Source organism: Myxocyprinus asiaticus, chromosome 29, assembly GCF_019703515.2.
Source record: "Myxocyprinus asiaticus isolate MX2 ecotype Aquarium Trade chromosome 29, UBuf_Myxa_2, whole genome shotgun sequence".
NCBI classification, from domain to species: Eukaryota; Metazoa; Chordata; class Actinopteri; order Cypriniformes; family Catostomidae; genus Myxocyprinus; species Myxocyprinus asiaticus.
The window spans coordinates 36,440,078-36,459,895 of NC_059372.1; the positions used below are offsets into that span (position 1 = coordinate 36,440,078).

General features: G+C 35.3%; 1 protein-coding gene across 1 annotated transcript; it reads right to left on the minus strand.

Moving 5' to 3' along the window:
• Positions 1-1,101: 1,101 nt before the first annotated feature.
• Positions 1,102-18,829, minus strand: LOC127419963 (putative high affinity immunoglobulin gamma Fc receptor IB). The gene is made up of 10 exons (XM_051661825.1): positions 18,699-18,829; positions 18,472-18,516; positions 14,815-15,081; positions 13,555-13,821; positions 5,303-5,569; positions 4,864-4,965; positions 4,598-4,660; positions 4,155-4,214; positions 2,880-2,948; positions 1,102-2,549 (listed from the first exon to the last, which is right to left on the minus strand). The coding sequence occupies exons 1-10, from the start codon at positions 18,727-18,729 to the stop codon at positions 2,542-2,544; spliced, it is 1,179 nt and encodes a 392-aa protein (XP_051517785.1). The 5' UTR covers positions 18,730-18,829; the 3' UTR covers positions 1,102-2,541.
• Positions 18,830-19,818: the final 989 nt, after the last annotated feature.

A 19,818-nucleotide genomic window follows, 5' to 3' on the forward strand; every position in this document is an offset into this window, starting at 1 on the left:
CCTTGGTGTTGATGAAAGTTATTGGAGATTTGCAGTGGAGAATATTAAATGGTATTATCACTGTGAATGCTTTTATTAGTTTTATAAATAAGTCAATTGAAAGTAAATGTCCTTTCTGTGAAAACAGAAACAATTTTTCACTGTTTTTTTATTTTTTATATTGTGATAGGCTTGGTGTTTTATTTTTAAGACTTCAAGACTTTGTTCATGATTAGACTTGTAGTAGATGTAGGGCTTTAGTGGTTGTTCAGATCATTAATTAATAATTATTTCTTTAGTTATTAATTAATATTTAAATTAATTAATTGAATCTAACTCATTAAAACCTCATATGGGACTCCAGTAAATGTAGTGCGCTACGTTTAGGAGCGGGTTTGGTTATTAGCAATAATTAATAATTATCAAAGATAATTATTAATTATTCAAATCAATAGAACATTGATGAGAATCAAACAATTAAATCAACAATTATCAAAGATAATCACTAATCATTAACATCAATGAAACATTAATTCAAATTAACACTAGCTTATTGATCCTTCAAATTCAACAATCAAAGATAATTATCAATTATCAAAAATCAATAGAATCGTCAAAGATTCTTGATAAATATTTTTTTGTTTTTGTCTATTATTTTCAGAACTTTATAAATAATGTTTTAAATATAACAGTTAAACTCAATAAGTGTATATGTATATATATTTACACACATTAATTAATAAAAATGTTTAACACTCTCCATGCCTCCCCTGACATGCTCTAACAGCCCCCTGGGGAGGCACGCCCCACACTTTGAAAGCCCCTGCATTAGTATATTTCATTAATGATGATGATTTGTTTTGTTAGGGTTGTTTGTGTGAGATAATAGTGTGTACGCTCTTTGGGTAACAGTAGAGCTGTGTCGATATAATCAAATATCGATATAACACGATAATTTTTCTCATGATATTGTATCGATACTTTAGATCCATGTATCAATATTTATATTAAACTGTGTATTCATCTCATGTAGACACAAGAAGTTGGCACACTGTTACTTCCAAATAGATTTAATGAGCTCACCAAGAGACACAAATGTGATGTTTCGAGCTAAATGCTCTTCATCAGATATCAGTACATAACCATAATATACCCAAATTAATTGGAATTGATTCATAATCTAGCCAAACTATCGTATTTTGAGGTGCCAGGGAATACCCAGCTCTAGTAATCAATGTGGACATTTTCAATGTAGCTTTTTTTATATGAAAGGGATGTCTGTGCATGCCCTCATGGTGGTGTTGGCAACTGATTGATTATGCCTCACCTGAAATAAAAAGCCTGTGGTGCCACTTCTCTGACCACTCACAGGTGCCACGTGCTACTTAGGTTATGCCAGAAAGCCAAGGCAGAGGCCTTGCTGCCTCAGTGAAGGCTCGATGACTTCACAGGCAGCATTTTCTGTATAAAATTACCTCCTAAGGACACTGGTTTCAGACAGCCTTCCAAGGCACCATAATGTCATGGGCCTTTGAATGTTGTTTTGCCCCCCACCCCCTGAAGAGGGAGGTAAATTACCTGCAGAAGAAAACTTCCTGTCTCCCTTTTTAACTAAAAACAGGAGAAAACACAAAAGGATAAAAAAATAGCACCCACCTATCTCCCTACTACCATGTATTAGTTACCATTAAAAATAAAATAATAATAATAAAGCACTGTAACAATTATCACATGCAGCAGAAACAGCAACCTGGAACAAGGGAAAAGAAGCACTCTGTAGTGTGGCACAGCCATAGCTTTATACCAGTCTCTCCCAACAACCAATCACGACAACTGAGTGGTTAGCTGCCATTAGTGACAGCAGCTGATGGCAGTCTGTCAAGAGAGAGAGAGACAGAACAAGGATACACACAGAACACACACACACACATATACGCATGAGATACGTCCTGGGACGTAACAATATGATGATCTGAAATCATGGTGGCAATAATGGAACAAAAGCAGTACAAACTGCTTCTTTAATTTTATTTGAAATAATCCACTCCCATTAATCTACACATCAGATACACCTGACAATCTTAAATGAAAAAAAAAAAAAAACATTAAAGAGAAAAGATCTATCCACCAATACAACTTTGTGTATATCTACTAGATTACTATAATCCAGTAGATATACCACAAACATTTTCTCTATGTTGTCTTCATATAATGTTTGTAAGAAGTAATAAATGGAAAAGACTAGGTATGTACAGATATAGTTTTGTAACTTATACAGAACTGCATCCTCACTATACAATCAGCGTGCTGTTCTCCAGATCACATATTTATAGCACTACAGTTAAATTATAAATTTTTTCAAGCCCTAAAAATACAGTACATTGTTTTTCAGCCTTTGTGAACATGAAAGTGCAGTTGCTATTTGACAAAGTGCTGTGCTATAGATACAGTCTTTATTTATTTATTTATTTTTAATGCATACGTCATTTACTCTAGCTGCCTTTGTGAAAAAAAAAAAAAAAAAGAGAAACTCATCTTGATGTTGATTATTGACAAAATGATTCAGGGTCCTGGAGAGGTAGAATAAAAACAATACAGTAAGCACAGTCTGCTTTTATAATGCCAACATGGATACAATCAAGCTTGACATTAACTATCGCAAAAAGTAAAAATGACATTTATAGGTGTATAGTTAAATTATAAGCCTGCCTTTAAAAGATGTTAGGCCATTCACCTCTGCCAATGGTGGATATTCATCTTTAAGAGAGAAATTCTGATTGCAGTAATTGACTTGACTAATTTATTGATCAGAAACTTCTAAAACATATAGTGTACAAATGCTTTCTGTTGCAATTTTAAGATGTTATAGACAGCGACTTTTGTTAGACTTGAACTTTTACCTTTGATCACACCATCCACATGAACAGCTGAAATACAGTTGCTAAACAGTTCTTCTTTTTCGTCACATTCTGAAGGATAATAGTTAGAGTGTGGCAATGTTGCTTAGTTAAAAGTTAAAATTGCTTGATAAAATGTCTTAACACTGGTCATATATTTATACTAGATTGCTTTACATAAAATTATGACAACAACAAAAACAAAAAAACCTGTCGATTTCTTGATTTACTTGTTTTTCACATATTATTTATGAAATTAATTAAATATAGATACATCGATTATTGATAAGCAAGTAATTTTATAGATATATTTTTGAGGCATCTATATTTAAAAAGATTTTAATTAGAAGCCTAATTTGCATGCTTTCCAATTCACTCAATTGGCCTTCTGTTTAATAGTGTGGCGTAATAGCTTTGGGAGATCACAAGATGGCGATATAACTTTTACTGAAGCTGGGTCGCGGGTAGGAAAAGCACTGGTATCACACACAGAGGACAAGCTGATGCGGCTCAGCAGATGGCAGTCCAAAGTTATGAAGGTTTTAGTACTTCTTCAAAAATGAACAAAGTGACATTGATGAGTTTGCAGGTGAGTGTATGAAACTAGTGTAAATGCCAAACTGAATGTTTATAAATGGCGATGTTTATTATGCAATTTCTCTGTATGTAGCATTGAATAGGTCTTTCATTCAACCTGCCAAACCTCAAAACGACATACTTGAAACTGAAAACACATTGTGTAGGCTATATGAAAGATACATATACACAATATATCATCCAGCTAGTGTAAATAATCTTTGTCCTTTGATAATAATTTGTGTTGAATTTAATGGAAAACTATGCGAGTTGCGCTCCGTGGCACTGCAGAACTTTGCCACTGAGCGTTGGCCGTGTGTGCATAACTTCATAGAAAATAATTATTTCAAATTTTAGAACGCGCCATGTCGTCTGCCAGACATGTCCGGTGCGTGACCCACTTTAATTTACTCTGCCACTCACACTTTACCAAAGTTGTGTTTTTTTAAAAAGACTAATGTGCAACCAGCAGCCCAATTTATATCTGAAAGAAATCTGATATATAACTATAATCATCGGGAAAATCTTCCGATTATCGATGCATGAAAAAGGCATAGATCCCAAGCCTAATATAATTACATAGTATAAAACTTGAGATATGAAATAATGCCAGTTGTTAAACAGTTAATAAGTACATCACTGTGTCTCTGTAATTTATAAATTGTACAGTATCATCAGCCAGACTCAAGGAAAGCAATTTACCTTTCATCTCAGAGTCTGTTGGTTTGTTTTCCATGTACTCTTTCAAGGGTGCAGCAGTTTCTGTACAGAATGATCAAATCTATGAATCATATGAATGTAAATGCAGAAAAAATGCAAACACAAACACACAAAAACTGTTTAGCCAGAGGGGAACTGGCCCCCACAGTGAGCCTGGTTTCTCCCAAGGTTATTTTTCTCCATTAACCAACATCTTATGGAGTTTTGTGTTCCTTGCCACAGTCGCCTTTGGCTTGCTCATTAATTATTTATTTTTATACACAATTTACAATCATACTTAATCAAACTACACAATGATGACTCTAAGACTTTATAGATATTTCAGTTTCATGCTCTGCTAATGCATGATTTTCTGTAAAGCTGCTTTGAAACGATGTGTGTTGTGAAAAGCGCTAATAAAAATGACTTGAAAATTTGAAACTTACGGTTCTTTGAGTCTGCCACTGAGAAAAACAAGTCCTCTGTAACTCTGTAAGTATCTTTTTTCTCTAATGATAAGAAACAAAAGATGTCATAAGTAATAATTACATGTAAAAATACATTATTCATTTAATAAAACTGTACAAACTCATCATGTAGTCACAAAACTAAACTACATAGTGCATACTATAGCAACAAGACTTTATATTGTTTAATGATTTGACCTTTATAAGCTTTATTTAGATGCACATGTATTATGTTTTGTTTGTACCTGATTTGCGGGTGAATTTTAGTATGAAGCATCCAATAATCAGGATTATAATACAGCAGACGAGACATCCTGAGATGGCCAGCAGTATTTTTCGTTTTAACACTGTAATGATTGGGGGAAATTATTCATTTAGATAAGGCCTGATTTAGAAAGTAAGGAACATTAACCAACAACACTTGGTTCAAAGTTACATGAACAACATTTATTTTATTTTATTTTTTAGAGATTTCATTGAGTGGAACTTTCTGGAAAATAATGACTTTTCTCTTGTCATGTTTTCTCACAGAAGGGGGCACTCACACCTAGATTTTTGCGCTCCCTTTTGTTTTGTATCTAATATATGTTTTCTTTAATTCAGCCAGTGATGTTTTCCTTATTCTAGGGATATTCTATTTTCCCATTATCTAGACATAATACAGCAAACTTTATCATTACTCACCAATATTATTAGCCATGAACTCCTCACTTAGAGCAGAGTACAGTGGTCTCTCAGTCCTTATCCCCTTGCACTTGAATTCACTTTTAATTGTTTCTTCAGTTGCTGTCACTTTGTAGATTTCTAAAGACTCGTTCAGCTCCTGTCCATTCTCATACCAGGTGTAGTTCCACTCTCTTTTATCTGTGATCTTGCACTTTAGTGTCAGTATATTCCCAGCCAAGATGTCACCCCATTCTGTCTCCAGAGTCAGCACAGCAGGTGGACGAGCTGAGAGCAAAATAGTACATTATTTAATACATGCATTTCTAATATTTTTCTTATATATTTTTCATAGTGAGACAAGCATGACATTAATAGTCCACGGTGTGTTTACAAACTTGCTAAAAAAAAATGTAATTAAAAAAAAAAAAAAAAACTTTAAAGGCTTTATTAGTTTAACCTTTGTTGATACCATGCAGTTTCACTTTACTTAAAGGGGAAGTGTGTAATTTCATGGCATTGTTTGAGGCTGATCAGGGATGCTCAAACAAACAGAGCAATGTTTTGATAGTGCCACAGTGTTATACTTTTTACAGTGTTTAACTTATGAATGGCTTACTTATAGCTAACTGTGAATATTAAGCTTGGACAGGAGGATATATATTTAACTGCCAAAAAGTTGCACACATCACCATTAACATTTTGCTTTGATCTTTTAGGTTTTATTCAGTGTTGGAATTGTTTCAGAGCTCTTGGGGTGTCCCCTTAATGAAAAATTACTGTGATTATTTAATGTCAGTAATTTAGTTGGAACAACAAAATTCTAAATTGAAGAAGAATTATATTTTAACATTCTAAGAGAAAAGGGGGATCCACTCTGGCAGTGTCACTCAATCACTGTCTGTAAATTCCTTCAGAAAACAGCACGAGGCGCACTTGGGCATGTTTATAATTTTCAGATGGAAAAAATCTAATTTGTATTATTTATATAAACTGGGACAGATAATGGATATTGTTGAATATCCAAGTCAACAGCAAGGCGAAGGTATCACACACAGGACACATTACAGTTCAGGATGCAGTCCAAAGCTATGAATTTTTTCACTGTATGGACAAAAGTTACTAAGGCATTAGTACTTCTGCAAGAATGAGTAAATTGATGTTGACGAGTTTGCAGGTTGCTGTATGAAACCAATGCAGCTGCGCAAATGGAAGAATTAGAAATTGCAACATTTATTATGCAGTTTCTCTATACTGTATGTAGCCTTGAATAGGCTTCATTCAACCTCTCAAACAACAAAAAGACTTGTAAGTGAAAATACATTGTGTAGGTTAATCGAAAAATGCTTATACACAATGTGTCTTCTAGCCATGTCAAAAGTGAATACTCCAAATACTTGGAAAACTATGTAAGTGGCGCTCAGGCCTGGGGTCAAAGGGGGGCTTAGCCCCCCTTCAATAATACCAAACACCCACCTAGCAAAACGCTTTTGGAAGAAGGTAGAACACAAATAATTGTTCAAATTAATTGAATGCAGGTGTTTTGATATTCGTTTATAAATATTGAAGTTCTTTTTAACTTGACATGGTGTCTAAAAAATGTGGCGGTCCTGCGCAAGATGCTGAAAAAAGTAAAATGTGGCGCAAAGGTCAAAGACGTATATCCAGCGAGTGTTTCCATATAAAAAAAAATAAATAAATAAATATTTAAAACAGTGCAGATGCACACAAAAACACGTGTGAACTCGCCCTATAATTGAAAAACTGATCCAAACCTGGCCCAAAACTTGATGGTTTCTGAGGTCCCGTCTGGCTCGGGTCTGTTTGCAGACCTATACTGCAAGTTTAGAATAACTGAAAAGTGATTTTGGTATTCTAATACAAGCACACCAAATGGTTAAACAAATATCGACTGTCCATGCACATATCTATCTATCTAAACTCTTCAGATGACTCACTGCTCATATCTGCATCTATGTGAGTTACTGGAACCTAACACTGCTGCAGTGTGAGTGCACCCTTAATGAACAGAATTGTGCTGCTAATAGTGGCTACCCACTGAAACTCCTTTTTATAATGAAACAGGAAGCTGCAAACTTATGTGCCAGCCATAACTCTAACACCTTATCCTTGAGTAATCATGCTAAATTGCTTATTTGGTGTTAGAAAATCACCTGCCATTATATCAAACACTGCTGAAAGCTAGTTGGTTTATTAAATGAAGCTTAACATTGTCTTTGTGTTTTTTTGTTTTTGTTTTTTTTTTTTTTTTTTTTTTTTGAGTTGCCACTGTAATGTATTGAGTGACTTTTAGAATACTGAGGCTCCTATAAGGAAACCAAGGATTGGGAGGAGTTTAGCTTTTAGATTGGTTCTGAGAAATGTTAGTGTCACTGTGCTCAGCATGTGAGATGCAAATGTAATGTTTGCTTACTAAATGCACAGTAAATAGTTCATAAATGCAACAGCAGTCTCCCTCTATTATTTCTTGGATCTTATAGCCACAGTATGCAATAGACTGGCATGTCTTAAGGTCAATATTAGGTCAAAAATGGCAAAAAAGAAACAGCTTTCTCTAGAAACTTGTCAGTCAATCATGTTTTGAGGAATGAAGGCTAGAAATGCTTGAAATTGCCAAAAACTTGAAGATTTCATATAAAGGTGTACACTACAGTCTTCAAAGACAAATGACTCTAACAAGGACAGAAAGAGATGTGGAAGGTCAGATGTACAACTAAACAAGAGGATAAGTACATCAGAGTCACTAGTTTGAGAAACAGATGCCTCACATGTCCTCAGCTGACAGCTTCATTGAATTCTACCCGCTCAACACCAGTTTCATGTACAACAGTAAAGAGAAGACTCAGGGGTACAGACCTTATGGGAAGAATTGCAAAGAAAAAGCCACGTTTGAAAGAGAAAAACAAAAAGAAAAGGTTAGAGTGGGCAAAGAAACACAGACATTGGACAACAGGTAATTGGAAAAGAGTGTTATGGATCTTAACCCCATTGAGAATTTGTGGGATCAGCTAGACTGTAAGGTGCGTGAGAAGTGCCCGACAAGACAGCCACATCTATGGCAAGTGCTACAGGATGCGTGGAGTGAAATGTCACCTGAGTATCTGGACAAACTGAGCTAGAATGCCAAGGATCTTGCCAAGGATCATTGCTGCACATGGAGGATTTTTTGATGAGAAATCTTTGAATTATTTCAAAGTAGTTTAAGTAGTTCTGAACATTTTTTTCAAATTGTAATAGTAATTTTTCATGGTATTAATGTCCTGACTACACACTGAACCGTTTCTTCTATGGTGACTTCCTGTTTGTATCATATAAATAGCCATGTCTTGCCATTGTGACCTTGCGAAGTATTGCCAGTTTTACTGCCTTACCAAGCGTTATTCTCATTGTCTGTTTCATTGCCTACTTGTTATGACCATTGTGCCTGCTTTACTGAATTACCAATTTCGGATTACTGTTTTTCTCTGTTTGCCTGGTTGGACTGATTACCTGTTAACAACCACTTTGCCTGCTTCATGATTACGTCTCTGTCATGTGTTTTGGATTTGTATGCTGATTGTAAATAAATCTCCTGCATTTGGATTCTACCTTCGCCTCCATGTCGAGTCCCTCACAATTGTGATCAGTTGAATGCCACTCTGGTGAATAAAAGTACCAATTTCTTTCCATAAGAGCAAAATCTGTACATTATTCCAAACTTTTGGCCACCAGTGTGTATATATTAGGGATGTCCTGATACAAAGTTTTTGAGTATGAGTACCGATATTGTTTTTATTTTTTTATTTTTTTATTCCATATCAACAGTTTATTTCAATTGCACCATCAAAATGGTGCTTAAATGAATTCATGAAAACTTTAATCAACCAAAAATAAAATGTAATTAATTTTCAACAATATTGTGTTTTTATCAGATGGAGTGCTTTTATACCGAACCTCACAGCACAATCCAAAATACAACACTGGAAATATTTTTGTCAAATAAAGTGCTGCATAACAGAGCATCACAGATATGAGATATTGCTTAAATATAATACAATTATTATTTATTTATTATTAGTAGAATTACAGTGAATATTACATAACTATACAATAGTGATCTATTTCTGTCATACTTTTTTTTTTCCTTCAAATTGAGCTTTTATTTTACCAGAGCTTTTATTTTAAAGTGTTTCTGAGTTTAAATTATGCTAGCTTCTTAGTCCAGAAAAGCTGGTTGCTATGTGACTCAAAGTTATAATTAAACCGCAAAAGGCTCATATTTAATTAAATATGTAGTCTGTATTTGCTTCATGCTAAAAAGTGAATTAGTGCTCTGCTCACTGCCATCTGCTACAAACAAGGTACATAATGCTCATGATGGTGTTTTCCCTGTACGAGCCAAGGATCTCTAAAAGGTATGAGCACTGTGTGTCTTTATGTCATCACAACAGTGGCTCCACACATTCACAAACACATTTGATCAGCGCAGTACATGCAAACTATGTATTTATCTCATTAAATTACAGCTTTTGTATGTCAGATGGTACATGACTTACCATCAGTGTATATATATATATATATATATATATATATATATATATACAGGTGCATCTCAATAAATTAGAATGTCGTGGAAAAGTTCATTTATTTCAGTAATTCAACTCAAATTATGAAACTTGTGTATTAAATAAATTCAATGCACACAGACTGAAGTAGTTTAAGTCTTTGGTTCTTTTAATTGTGATGATTTTGGCTCACATTTAACAAAAACCCACCAATTCACTATCTCAAAAAATTAGAATACATCATAAGACCAATAAAAAAAATTTTTTTAGTGAATTGTTGGCCTTCTAGAAAGTATGTTCATTTACTGTATATGTACTCAATACTTGGTAGGGGCTCCTTTTGCTTTAATTACTGCCTCAATTCGGCGTGGCATGGAGGTGATCAGTTTGTGGCACTGCTGTGGTGGTATGGAAGCCCAGGTTTCTTTGACAGTGGCCTTCAGCTCATCTGCATTTTTTGGTCTCTTGTTTCTCATTTTCCTCTTGACAATACCCCATAGATTCTCTATGGGGTTCAGGTCTGGTGAGTTTGCTGGCCAGTCAAGCACACCAACACCATGGTCATTTAACCAACTTTTGGTGCTTTTGGCAGTGTGGGCAGGTGCCAAATCCTGCTGGAAAATGAAATCAGCATCTTTAAAAAGCTGGTCAGCAGAAGGAAGCATGAAGTGCTCCAAACTTTCTTGGTAAACGGGTGCAGTGACTTTGGTTTTCAAAAAACACAATGGACCAACACCAGCAGATGACATTGCACCCCAAATCATCACAGACTGTGGAAACTTAACACTGGACTTCAAACAACTTGGGCTATGAGCTTCTCCACCCTTCCTTCAGACTCTAGGACCTTGGTTTCCAAATGAAATACAAAACTTGCTCTCATCTGAAAAGAGGACTTTGGAACACTGGGCAATAGTCCAGTTCTTCTTCTCCATAGCCCAGGTAAGACGCCTCTGACGTTGTCTGTGGTTCAGGAGTGGCTTAACAAGAGGAATACTGTAGCCAAATTCCTTGACATGTCTGTGTGTGGTGGCTCTTGATGCCTTGACCCCAGCCTCAGTCCATTCCTTGTGAAGTTCACCCAAATTCTTGAATCGATTTTGCTGGACAATCATAAGGCTGCGGTTCTCTCGGTTGGTTGTGCATCTTTTTCTTCCACACTTTTTCCTTCCACTCAACTTTCTGTTAACATGCTTGGATACAGCACTCTGTGAACAGCCAGCTTCTTTGGCAATGAATGTTTGTGGCTTACCCTCCTTGTGAAGGGTGTCAATGATTGTCTTCTGGACAACTGTCAGATCAGCAGTCTTCCCCATGATTGTGTAGCCTAGTGAACCAAACTGAGAGACCATTTTGAAGGCTCAGGAAACCTTTGCAGGTGTTTTGAGTTGATTAGCTGATTGGCATGTCACCATATTCTAATTTTTTGAGATAGTGAATTGGTGGGTTTTTGTTAAATGTGAGCCAAAATCATCACAATTAAAAGAACCAAAGACTTAAACTACTTCAGTCTGTGTGCATTGAATTTATTTAATACACGAGTTTCACAATTTGAGCTGAGTTACTGAAATAAATGAACTTTTCCACGACATTCTAATTTATTGAGATGCACCTGTATATATATATATATATATATATATATATATATATATATATATATATACATACAGTATATACTCTGTGCTGATATTTACTGTAAAGGCACCGGGACACTTCACTATTTGTATCACTCTGCATGTTTGCAGCTTACAAAATAGTGGTGGGGATTTTAATTCAATGTTTATTTTGAATTTAAGTGATTCATTCAGTGACCATTTCTGCAGATTACATCTTTACACCAGTAGGTGGTGACAAATTTAATGACAAACTGAGTTTATTTTGTGTTGCTAGTGAGTCAATAGTCGCGTTCACACATACAACCTTTTCCAGAAAATGGCCTACAATTTCCAGTTGAGAGGTCAGGTGTGAACACGACCCTTTTGAAAATACTGATAAATTTTGCTAAATTTTCCTTAATGTGAAGTTGTATCATTACCTATAAATTTCCTTATTGATGGTATGCGTGGACAGCACATTTGGTACATTTGCCAGTAAAGGCAACCCAACAATTTTCCTGTAATTTACCTGGTTGCATGTGTGAACAGGCCTATTGACTCCAGTGTTTCTTTACCAATCACCCATGCATGAGTGCAGTGCAGAAAGAAAGATGTGCTTAAACGTGTCATGCATTGCATTTTTTATTTTATTTTATAATGTTCACTGAGGTCCACTTATAATGTTAGTAAGATTTTTCCCCGCGACAGAGTGTGCATCAGCCGGGTGCAGTTTCAATCTCTCCTCTTTAGATCGGGACATTCGCGCAACTCATAGAAGAGGAACTGACCACACAGAGAAATGCCAGTTTCGGAGTTTGTAGTTATTTACATAATCTGCTTCCATATTATTTGAACTTTAATAAAGCTATAACGCACTAAATATAACAGCATTCAGTCAGGTGCGAACTGCAGTGCTGCTCTCAGCATCATCATTAGAGCTACATATGATGTCATGTTCTGTTAAATGAGATCAAACGACTATTTGCAATGAACATTTTTGTAGACAATTTTTCATTGTTGACATTGTCAATAACTTCAACTAATTGTTTCAGCCCTATCTAATATTAAGCTTGGAAATTATGTTGAAAACATTTAAATACTCAGTACATATCTAACAGTCTCTAACATGAAGCAATACAATTAGCATGGATACTCACACTTGTCTGTTGTGACATTACTATTGGGTCCAATATAGTTGACACTGTATCAACTTTTAATATAAGTCTCTCTGCAAAGCTTGCGTCAAACTGTGTCTTGTTTGAAAAAGAATCCACAATAAAATGAAGCGAACAAAAAACACTGTCTAACTGACACAATCTGGGACTGAAAAATAAAAGTCAGCCACTCTTTCCTAATGTTAGGATCATTAGGAATCAAATGCAAAGAGTCTGTTTTTCCACAACCTGGCACTGCACAACATTTTGTAAACTTTGCAGACATCTCAAACCTCTTGTTGTTCCAATAATCCCTGTGTTTCTCCCTGCCATACCAACTCTTCTCACCGCTCTAACCGCGAACCTGTGGGTGGGCCAAAGAGGCGATGATGAAGTAGGCGTTGACTTGTTTATGTAGAGGCAGACTTGTGCTTATGTATTCATCTCTATTACGTAATAGAGACGAGGAAGTAGAAAACGAGTCGTTTAGGAATACTGGTTTCAATAAAGCCTTTTTTTGGACTAATGAATACGTTTTGAGTTCTGAATCTTACAGTGTGTTTTTATAGTATTATGACCTCTTATAGTTAAAAAAATCAAGGAAAATTTTATTTCTCAATGCATGACACATTTAATGCTTTGGCTTGTTTTGGAACTATTTCCAAATGTATGTTACTTGGTATTATTTACTTGTTTGTTGAACTGTTATATAAAAGCAATATCACAATAGTAATCGAACTGTTGGTCTGAATATCAGCACAATGTTCAGTACAACAGCACTCTTGCTAGTGTGATATCGCTGATTTTTTTTAAATTTTTTTTTTTTTTTTTTATCATACCATCAATGTGCTGAAGTGCCAGCATGTTTTTGCTTTTACATTTTGCTGGAGAACAGGTTTTAGACCAGCACCAAGATTGTCATTAGAACTGTAAATGAAGAGTTGTAAAATTTGTATCCTTACCATGAACTGTAACTGTAAGAGCAGTACTGAGTTCAGCGTCCACTCTGTCTTGAAGGGATCCCTGGCAGGTATAATCTCCTGAGTCAATCTTTGTTGCTGACTGGATGTTGAATTGAGATTCAGATTCTTGTAGACTGCCCCTATTTTTATACCATTTGTAAGTCCAGGCCTCTGAGCTTCCCTGAATCTCACACTGTAGACTGACTTTTTCAGATTGGTAGACTTCAGACCACTTAGATACCAAAGTCAGTTTTGCTGTTGGGATTGCTATTGAAAAGTAAATAAAGATAGGAAATGAAACACAAAAAAAACAAGCACAACTACTAAATCTCTATTTAACATTGTACTTTGGTGTGAATATTTATTTTGTTTTGGTTATTGCTGAAGCTCTGCTGCTTTTATTCACAAACACTTTGTACAGATCAAGCCTTTTCAGGACCATATACTGTATGTACCATAGGAGTCCAGGGTTTGGACACACCATCTCATTATTTATTTTGATTTTCCACATTTTAGAATAGTAAAGTCATCAAAACAACAAACCAACATGATATAACACAGTTATAACTACACAGTTATAACTACACATTTAAATGGTAAAATAAAGAATTATTACAATTATTATGCTTACCCTTGACTGTAAGTGTAACAACAGTACTGTGTTCAGTGGTCACTCTGCCTTGTAGGGATCCCTGACAAGAATAATCTCCTGAGTCGATCTTTTTTGTCGACTGGATGTTAAATTGAGGTTTAGATTTTTGTAGAGTTGCCCCATTTTTATACCATTTGTAGGACCAGGCCTCTGAGCTGCCCTGAATCTCACACTATAGACTGACTTTTTCAGATTGGTAGACTTCAGACCACTTAGATACCAAAGTCAGTTTTGCTGTTGGGATTGCTATTGAAAAGTAAATAAAGATAGGAAATGAAACACAAAAAACAAGCACAACTACTAAATCTCTGTTTAACATTGTACTTTGGTGTGAATATTTATTTTGTTTTGGTTATTGCTGAAGCTCTGCTGCTTTTATTCACAAACATTTTGTACAGATCAAGCCTTTTCAGGACCATATACTGTATGTACCATAGGAGTCCAGGGTTTGGACACACCATCTCATTATTTATTTTGATTTTCCATATTTTAGAATAGTAAAGTCATCAAAACAACAAACCAACATGATATAACACAGTTATAACTACACAGTTATAACTACACATTTAAATGGTAAAATAAAGAATTATTACAATTATTATGCTTACCCTTAACTGTAAGTGTAACAACAGTACTGTGTTCAGTGGTCACTCTGCCTTGTAGGGATCCCTGACAAGAATAATCTCCTGAGTCGATCTTTGTTGTTGACTGGATGTTAAATTGAGGTTTAGATTCTTGTAGAGTTGCCCCATTTTTATACCATTTGTAGGACCAGGCCTCTGAGCTGCCCTGAATCTCACACTGTAGACTGACTTTTTCAGATTGGTAGACTTCAGACCACTCAGATACCAAAGTCAGTTTTGCTGTTGGGATTGCTATTGAAAAGTAAATGCAGACAGCAAACTGAAATTAAAGACACAGCTAACAAGCACAAATGCTAAATCACAATTTGAATGAAAGTTATGCAGTGGACCAGGGTCAGAAATGAACTTCAGAATTAACTTCAGGCCCAGGGTAAAAATGAAGAAGTTTTGACCCCAAATTTGAAAAAGTGGGGGTGAAAAATTCCCCCCAAATGAATTCCTCTCTATATATATATTTTTTTTTACTGTTATATATTTCTGATGTATCTGATATGTTTATTAATATTCTAGCCCTAGTTGTACACATTATTGCATTAAATGACTTGTTGTTTATTTATTTTATTGGTAACAGCTTGTCAGAATATTCAGATTGAAAATATTATTTGAAAGTATTTGAAACAAAATGATTATGTTATATAATAGAAATAAATGCACTAAAAATGCTCTCATAAAGGTAGAAAATGCCCCTGAAAACAACTCTAGCTCTACTTTTAAAAAGTTCAAACCCTGAAAATGTGAAAAGCAGATGCACAATGTTCTGCAAACATTGGGTATCTAAAGGAGTAGTTCGATAATAAAAATAAATAAATAAATACAATCTGTCATCATTTCCTCACCTTTATGTTGTTCCAAACCCATATGACTTTCTTCCATGGAACACAAAAAGATATATTAGGAAGAATGACAGCCTCAGACACTGTTCACATTTATTGTATAGGAAATATATTTATTTGGCCTCATTCATGAACAAACGAGCAAAACTAATTTGTGTAAATCATTTTTAAAGCCGTTCTGATGTAAATTCTCGGATTCATGAAAGTTTTCATATTTTCAAGACATAAGTTGGTATGAACAAAATTTACATCTGCTCCAGACAACGTATAAATTGTAAGACAATTTTGTGTTCTTTTAGACAAACTGCCATGAATACACATGAATACATTTTGATTAAATTAAATAAGTAATTATAAAAATAATAATTACATTAGTAAAATTAACCTTAACAAAATAAGAACATACATTTGTAAAAAAAAAAAAAAAAAAAAAAAATATATTTTTAAACCATAGGCTAATGTTTCTTTGCTGTTTGCATTAACTATTTTATTTATTATTTTTTCAACTCGTTTTTCAAGCAGAAGTGCAAAAGTGAAAAGCAGAAGTGCAGAAGTGAAAAGTTCATGGAAAGATGCGGTTTGCGTTTTACTGGTTGGACAGTTTTTTTTATTTGATATGAGCTCTGTTATTTAGGTTTCATAATTGAGCATAGGCATCGGTAAATCCTGTTCAGTTGATAACGTATGGTCAATGCAAATGCTGTTAAACACATAAATAAACACATCGCGGGCAGGGGCGTACACAATACACAATACTTCTTCAGGCATTCTATTAATTTCTCTGAAGATTCTTCCAGTTGCAATATTACAGTTACCATCATGATTTACCCGAGAAGTTTCATAGATGATGCTGGCGATGCACTGCAAACTGAACCAGAGAAGGTTAATGGTCATTCTTCCCAGCATGAATTGAACATTTTTTACAATCATGTCAAACCGTTTTATTAACTTCTTGAACAGTTTGATTTACAAAAGAGCCTCTGATGACAGCAAATACACTGATGAGCCAAAACAATATAACCACCTGCCTAATATGCTGTTGGTCCTCTGCATGCTGCCAAAACAGCGCCGACCTGCTGAGGCATGGACTCTATAAGACCCCTGAAGTTGTCCTGTGGTATCCACGTGATGTAAAATAAAATGGGACTCATAGGACCTGGCGACCGTCTTCTACTGCTCCAAGGTCCAGTTCTGATGCTTGCGTGCCCATTGTAGGACCTTTCAACAGTGGACAGGGTCATCATGGGCACTCAGACTGGTCTGCAGCTACGCAGCCCCATATACAGCAGGGTGAAATTCACTGTGTTTTGTGAAACATTCCTCCCTAAACCATCATTAAAATTTCTGTGTCTTGTGCCAGAGTAGACCTTCTGTCAATTCGGACCAGATGGGATTGCCTTCGTTGCCTTCGTGCATCGATGAGCCTTGGACGCCCAACACCTTGTCGTCGGTTTGTGGCTTGTCCCTCCTTGGACCACTGTTGGTAGGTACTCACCACTGCTAACTGGGAGCACCCCACAAGCCTTGCCGTTTCAGAGATGCTCTGACCCATTAATCTGGCCATAACAATTTGGCCCATGTCAAAGTCGCTCAGGTTTTTACTCCTGCCCATTTCTCCTGCATTCAACACGTTGACTATGAGATCTGGTTGTTTGCTTACCATCTAATCTACCCAGATCTTGACATGTGGCCTTGTTAGGAGATGATCAACGTTATTTGCTTCACCTGTGAGTTGTCATAATGTTTTGGCTCATTGGTGTATATGCGATGACAGTAAGCAGTTTCTTTGAGACGCTATTGTGTTTGCTAAATCAAACTTTACGATGTGAATGCACTTCATTCATAAAAACAATTTCATTACTGTTCCGCATAGATGTTAACAGCATTTACTAGCGAGTCTGGTGCCTTCCTTACATTAAATGGCATTTTCATGTCGTGGATTATGTTAATTGTAAATAAACGTGCATACACAGCGAGTGTGTGCACGTTTTAAAAATGTTTGGAATCCAATAACATACATGCATTTTATTAACAAATTGGGGGAGTATGAAGCATTTGTGAATCTAACCAAAGGTTTTCAGGAAGGTCCATTTTATGCGCAAATTACTCCGCATTTACTCATATATTTACAAAAGTTTCATGAATGAGGCCCAATGAATGTGAATGGTGACTGACGCTGACATTCTGCTAAATATCTCTGTTTGTGTTCCACATAAGAAAGGAAGTCATATGGGTTTAAGACAACATGAGGGTGAACTACCCCTTTAAGAAAAGCTCAGATGACAGAACAGAGGATTTTGTGAAACTAAAAGCCTTGGAAAATAACACATCATTGCACAAATAGGATATTTATTCACTTTGTAAAGTTAAAGTGTGAGGGTCGCTTTTTACTGACTCAAGAGTTTCTGCTTTTGCATTCATATCTTCCAACTTCAGACACATTGAGTTTATCAGTGTGAGGTTCATGCAGAGCTGAGTCCTTGTACCAGACATACTGTAAACCAGATGGTGCCTCAAGGACTTCACAATGCAAAGTGACATTCTCGGTGTTGTACAACACTGTATGAGCTGGACTCATACTTATCTTGGGCTTAGGCATCAACACCACAGTTTTGGTTTCTAGGAGAGTGGCTAATACCAGATAAAATTATTAAAGTGATACTCAAATTCTATTCAAAAATATAAACCAAGCTTCAAAGCATACCACTGGCATCTTGCAAACAAAATATTACCATTGCACATATGAAACCAGAAACAATCCACATAAATAGGGCTCAACATATCTTACCATCAATTGCGTCTTGAGATTTTACTTGCACATATTGCAAACTGACTATAAAATAAAACAAATCAGAGATTCAGAGATATTACTATCCTGTTATAGAAAATTGTGGGAATATTTACTATTAAAAAGCATAAAGATAGTAGTGAAAATTTTACTTGTTTTCATTATTGAAAACAATAATTAATATCACCCACATTACACATAATTACCCACCAAATATTGTATCTTACCTGTCAAAAGGATGATTGGAAACATTTCCATGAGTAGTTCCAGTCAAGATTAATGCAAAGCAAAGCTCTCAGTGAACAAAGGTCTTGCATGGACACTCTGCAAAAACAATGACTTCTTATTATCAGATCTTATTATGTAAATGTAACAGGAAATGAAAGGTTTTTTTTTTTTTTTTTTTTTGATGATGTAATGTCTACTTCCATTTCACATACAAACGCTTGGGTGACAGTGTGCATCACTTGATTTAATTTTTAATAGTATAATTAATGGATGGTGTATGTATTTTCTTGGTGTGTTTCTGTGTGTGCTTTGAGAGAGAAAGATGAGTGAGAGAGACCAGCAGTGAGACTGAAGTATATAACAATGAACTTGACAAGTGTTTCATAGAGCAACACATTCAGAACATGATAGGTACGTAAAAAAATAAAAAATAAAAAATCATTTTTCATGCATGCATATTTAAATTAAATGTTGTATTAACAATATATGCATATATATATATATATATATATATATTTTTTTTTTTTCCCAATTATTGTACGTTTGTTATTTCTCTGGTTCCTGAAGGTTGAAGCATCCAGGATACACGTGCCAAATGACCATTTTTAACAATACACCTATACAAATACAAATCTACAGCAAAGACAATTCAACTTTTGTACAGCACTCCTCTTGTAAACAATGACGCGCTTCTCCACATGACGCGTGACCTTACCAACGAGCTTGCGTCATCCCTCTCATGAGCGCGCGTCACAGAGATGTACAAGTGAACATTTGTAGTTAAAAAGTATATAAGTATTGTTTTGTTTCTAAAAATAATCAATCGTTTGGGTTCAGAAGAATTTTATTTGTCGACTGGAGTCGTGTGGATTATTTTGATGTACACTAAATATGCATTTTGGACCGTCAGAAAATGGAGTACATTCACTTGCATTGTTTAAAGGAGGAGGCCTGAAATGAAATCCTAAAAATCTTAAATTCTGTTTTGATGAAGAAAGAAACTCAGATACATCTTGGATGGCCTGAGGGTGAGTACATTATCAGCAAATGTTCGTTTTTGGGTGCACTATTACCTTTAAGCATTATGGGTGTGGTTCTGTGCATCATAGTTCAAAGAAA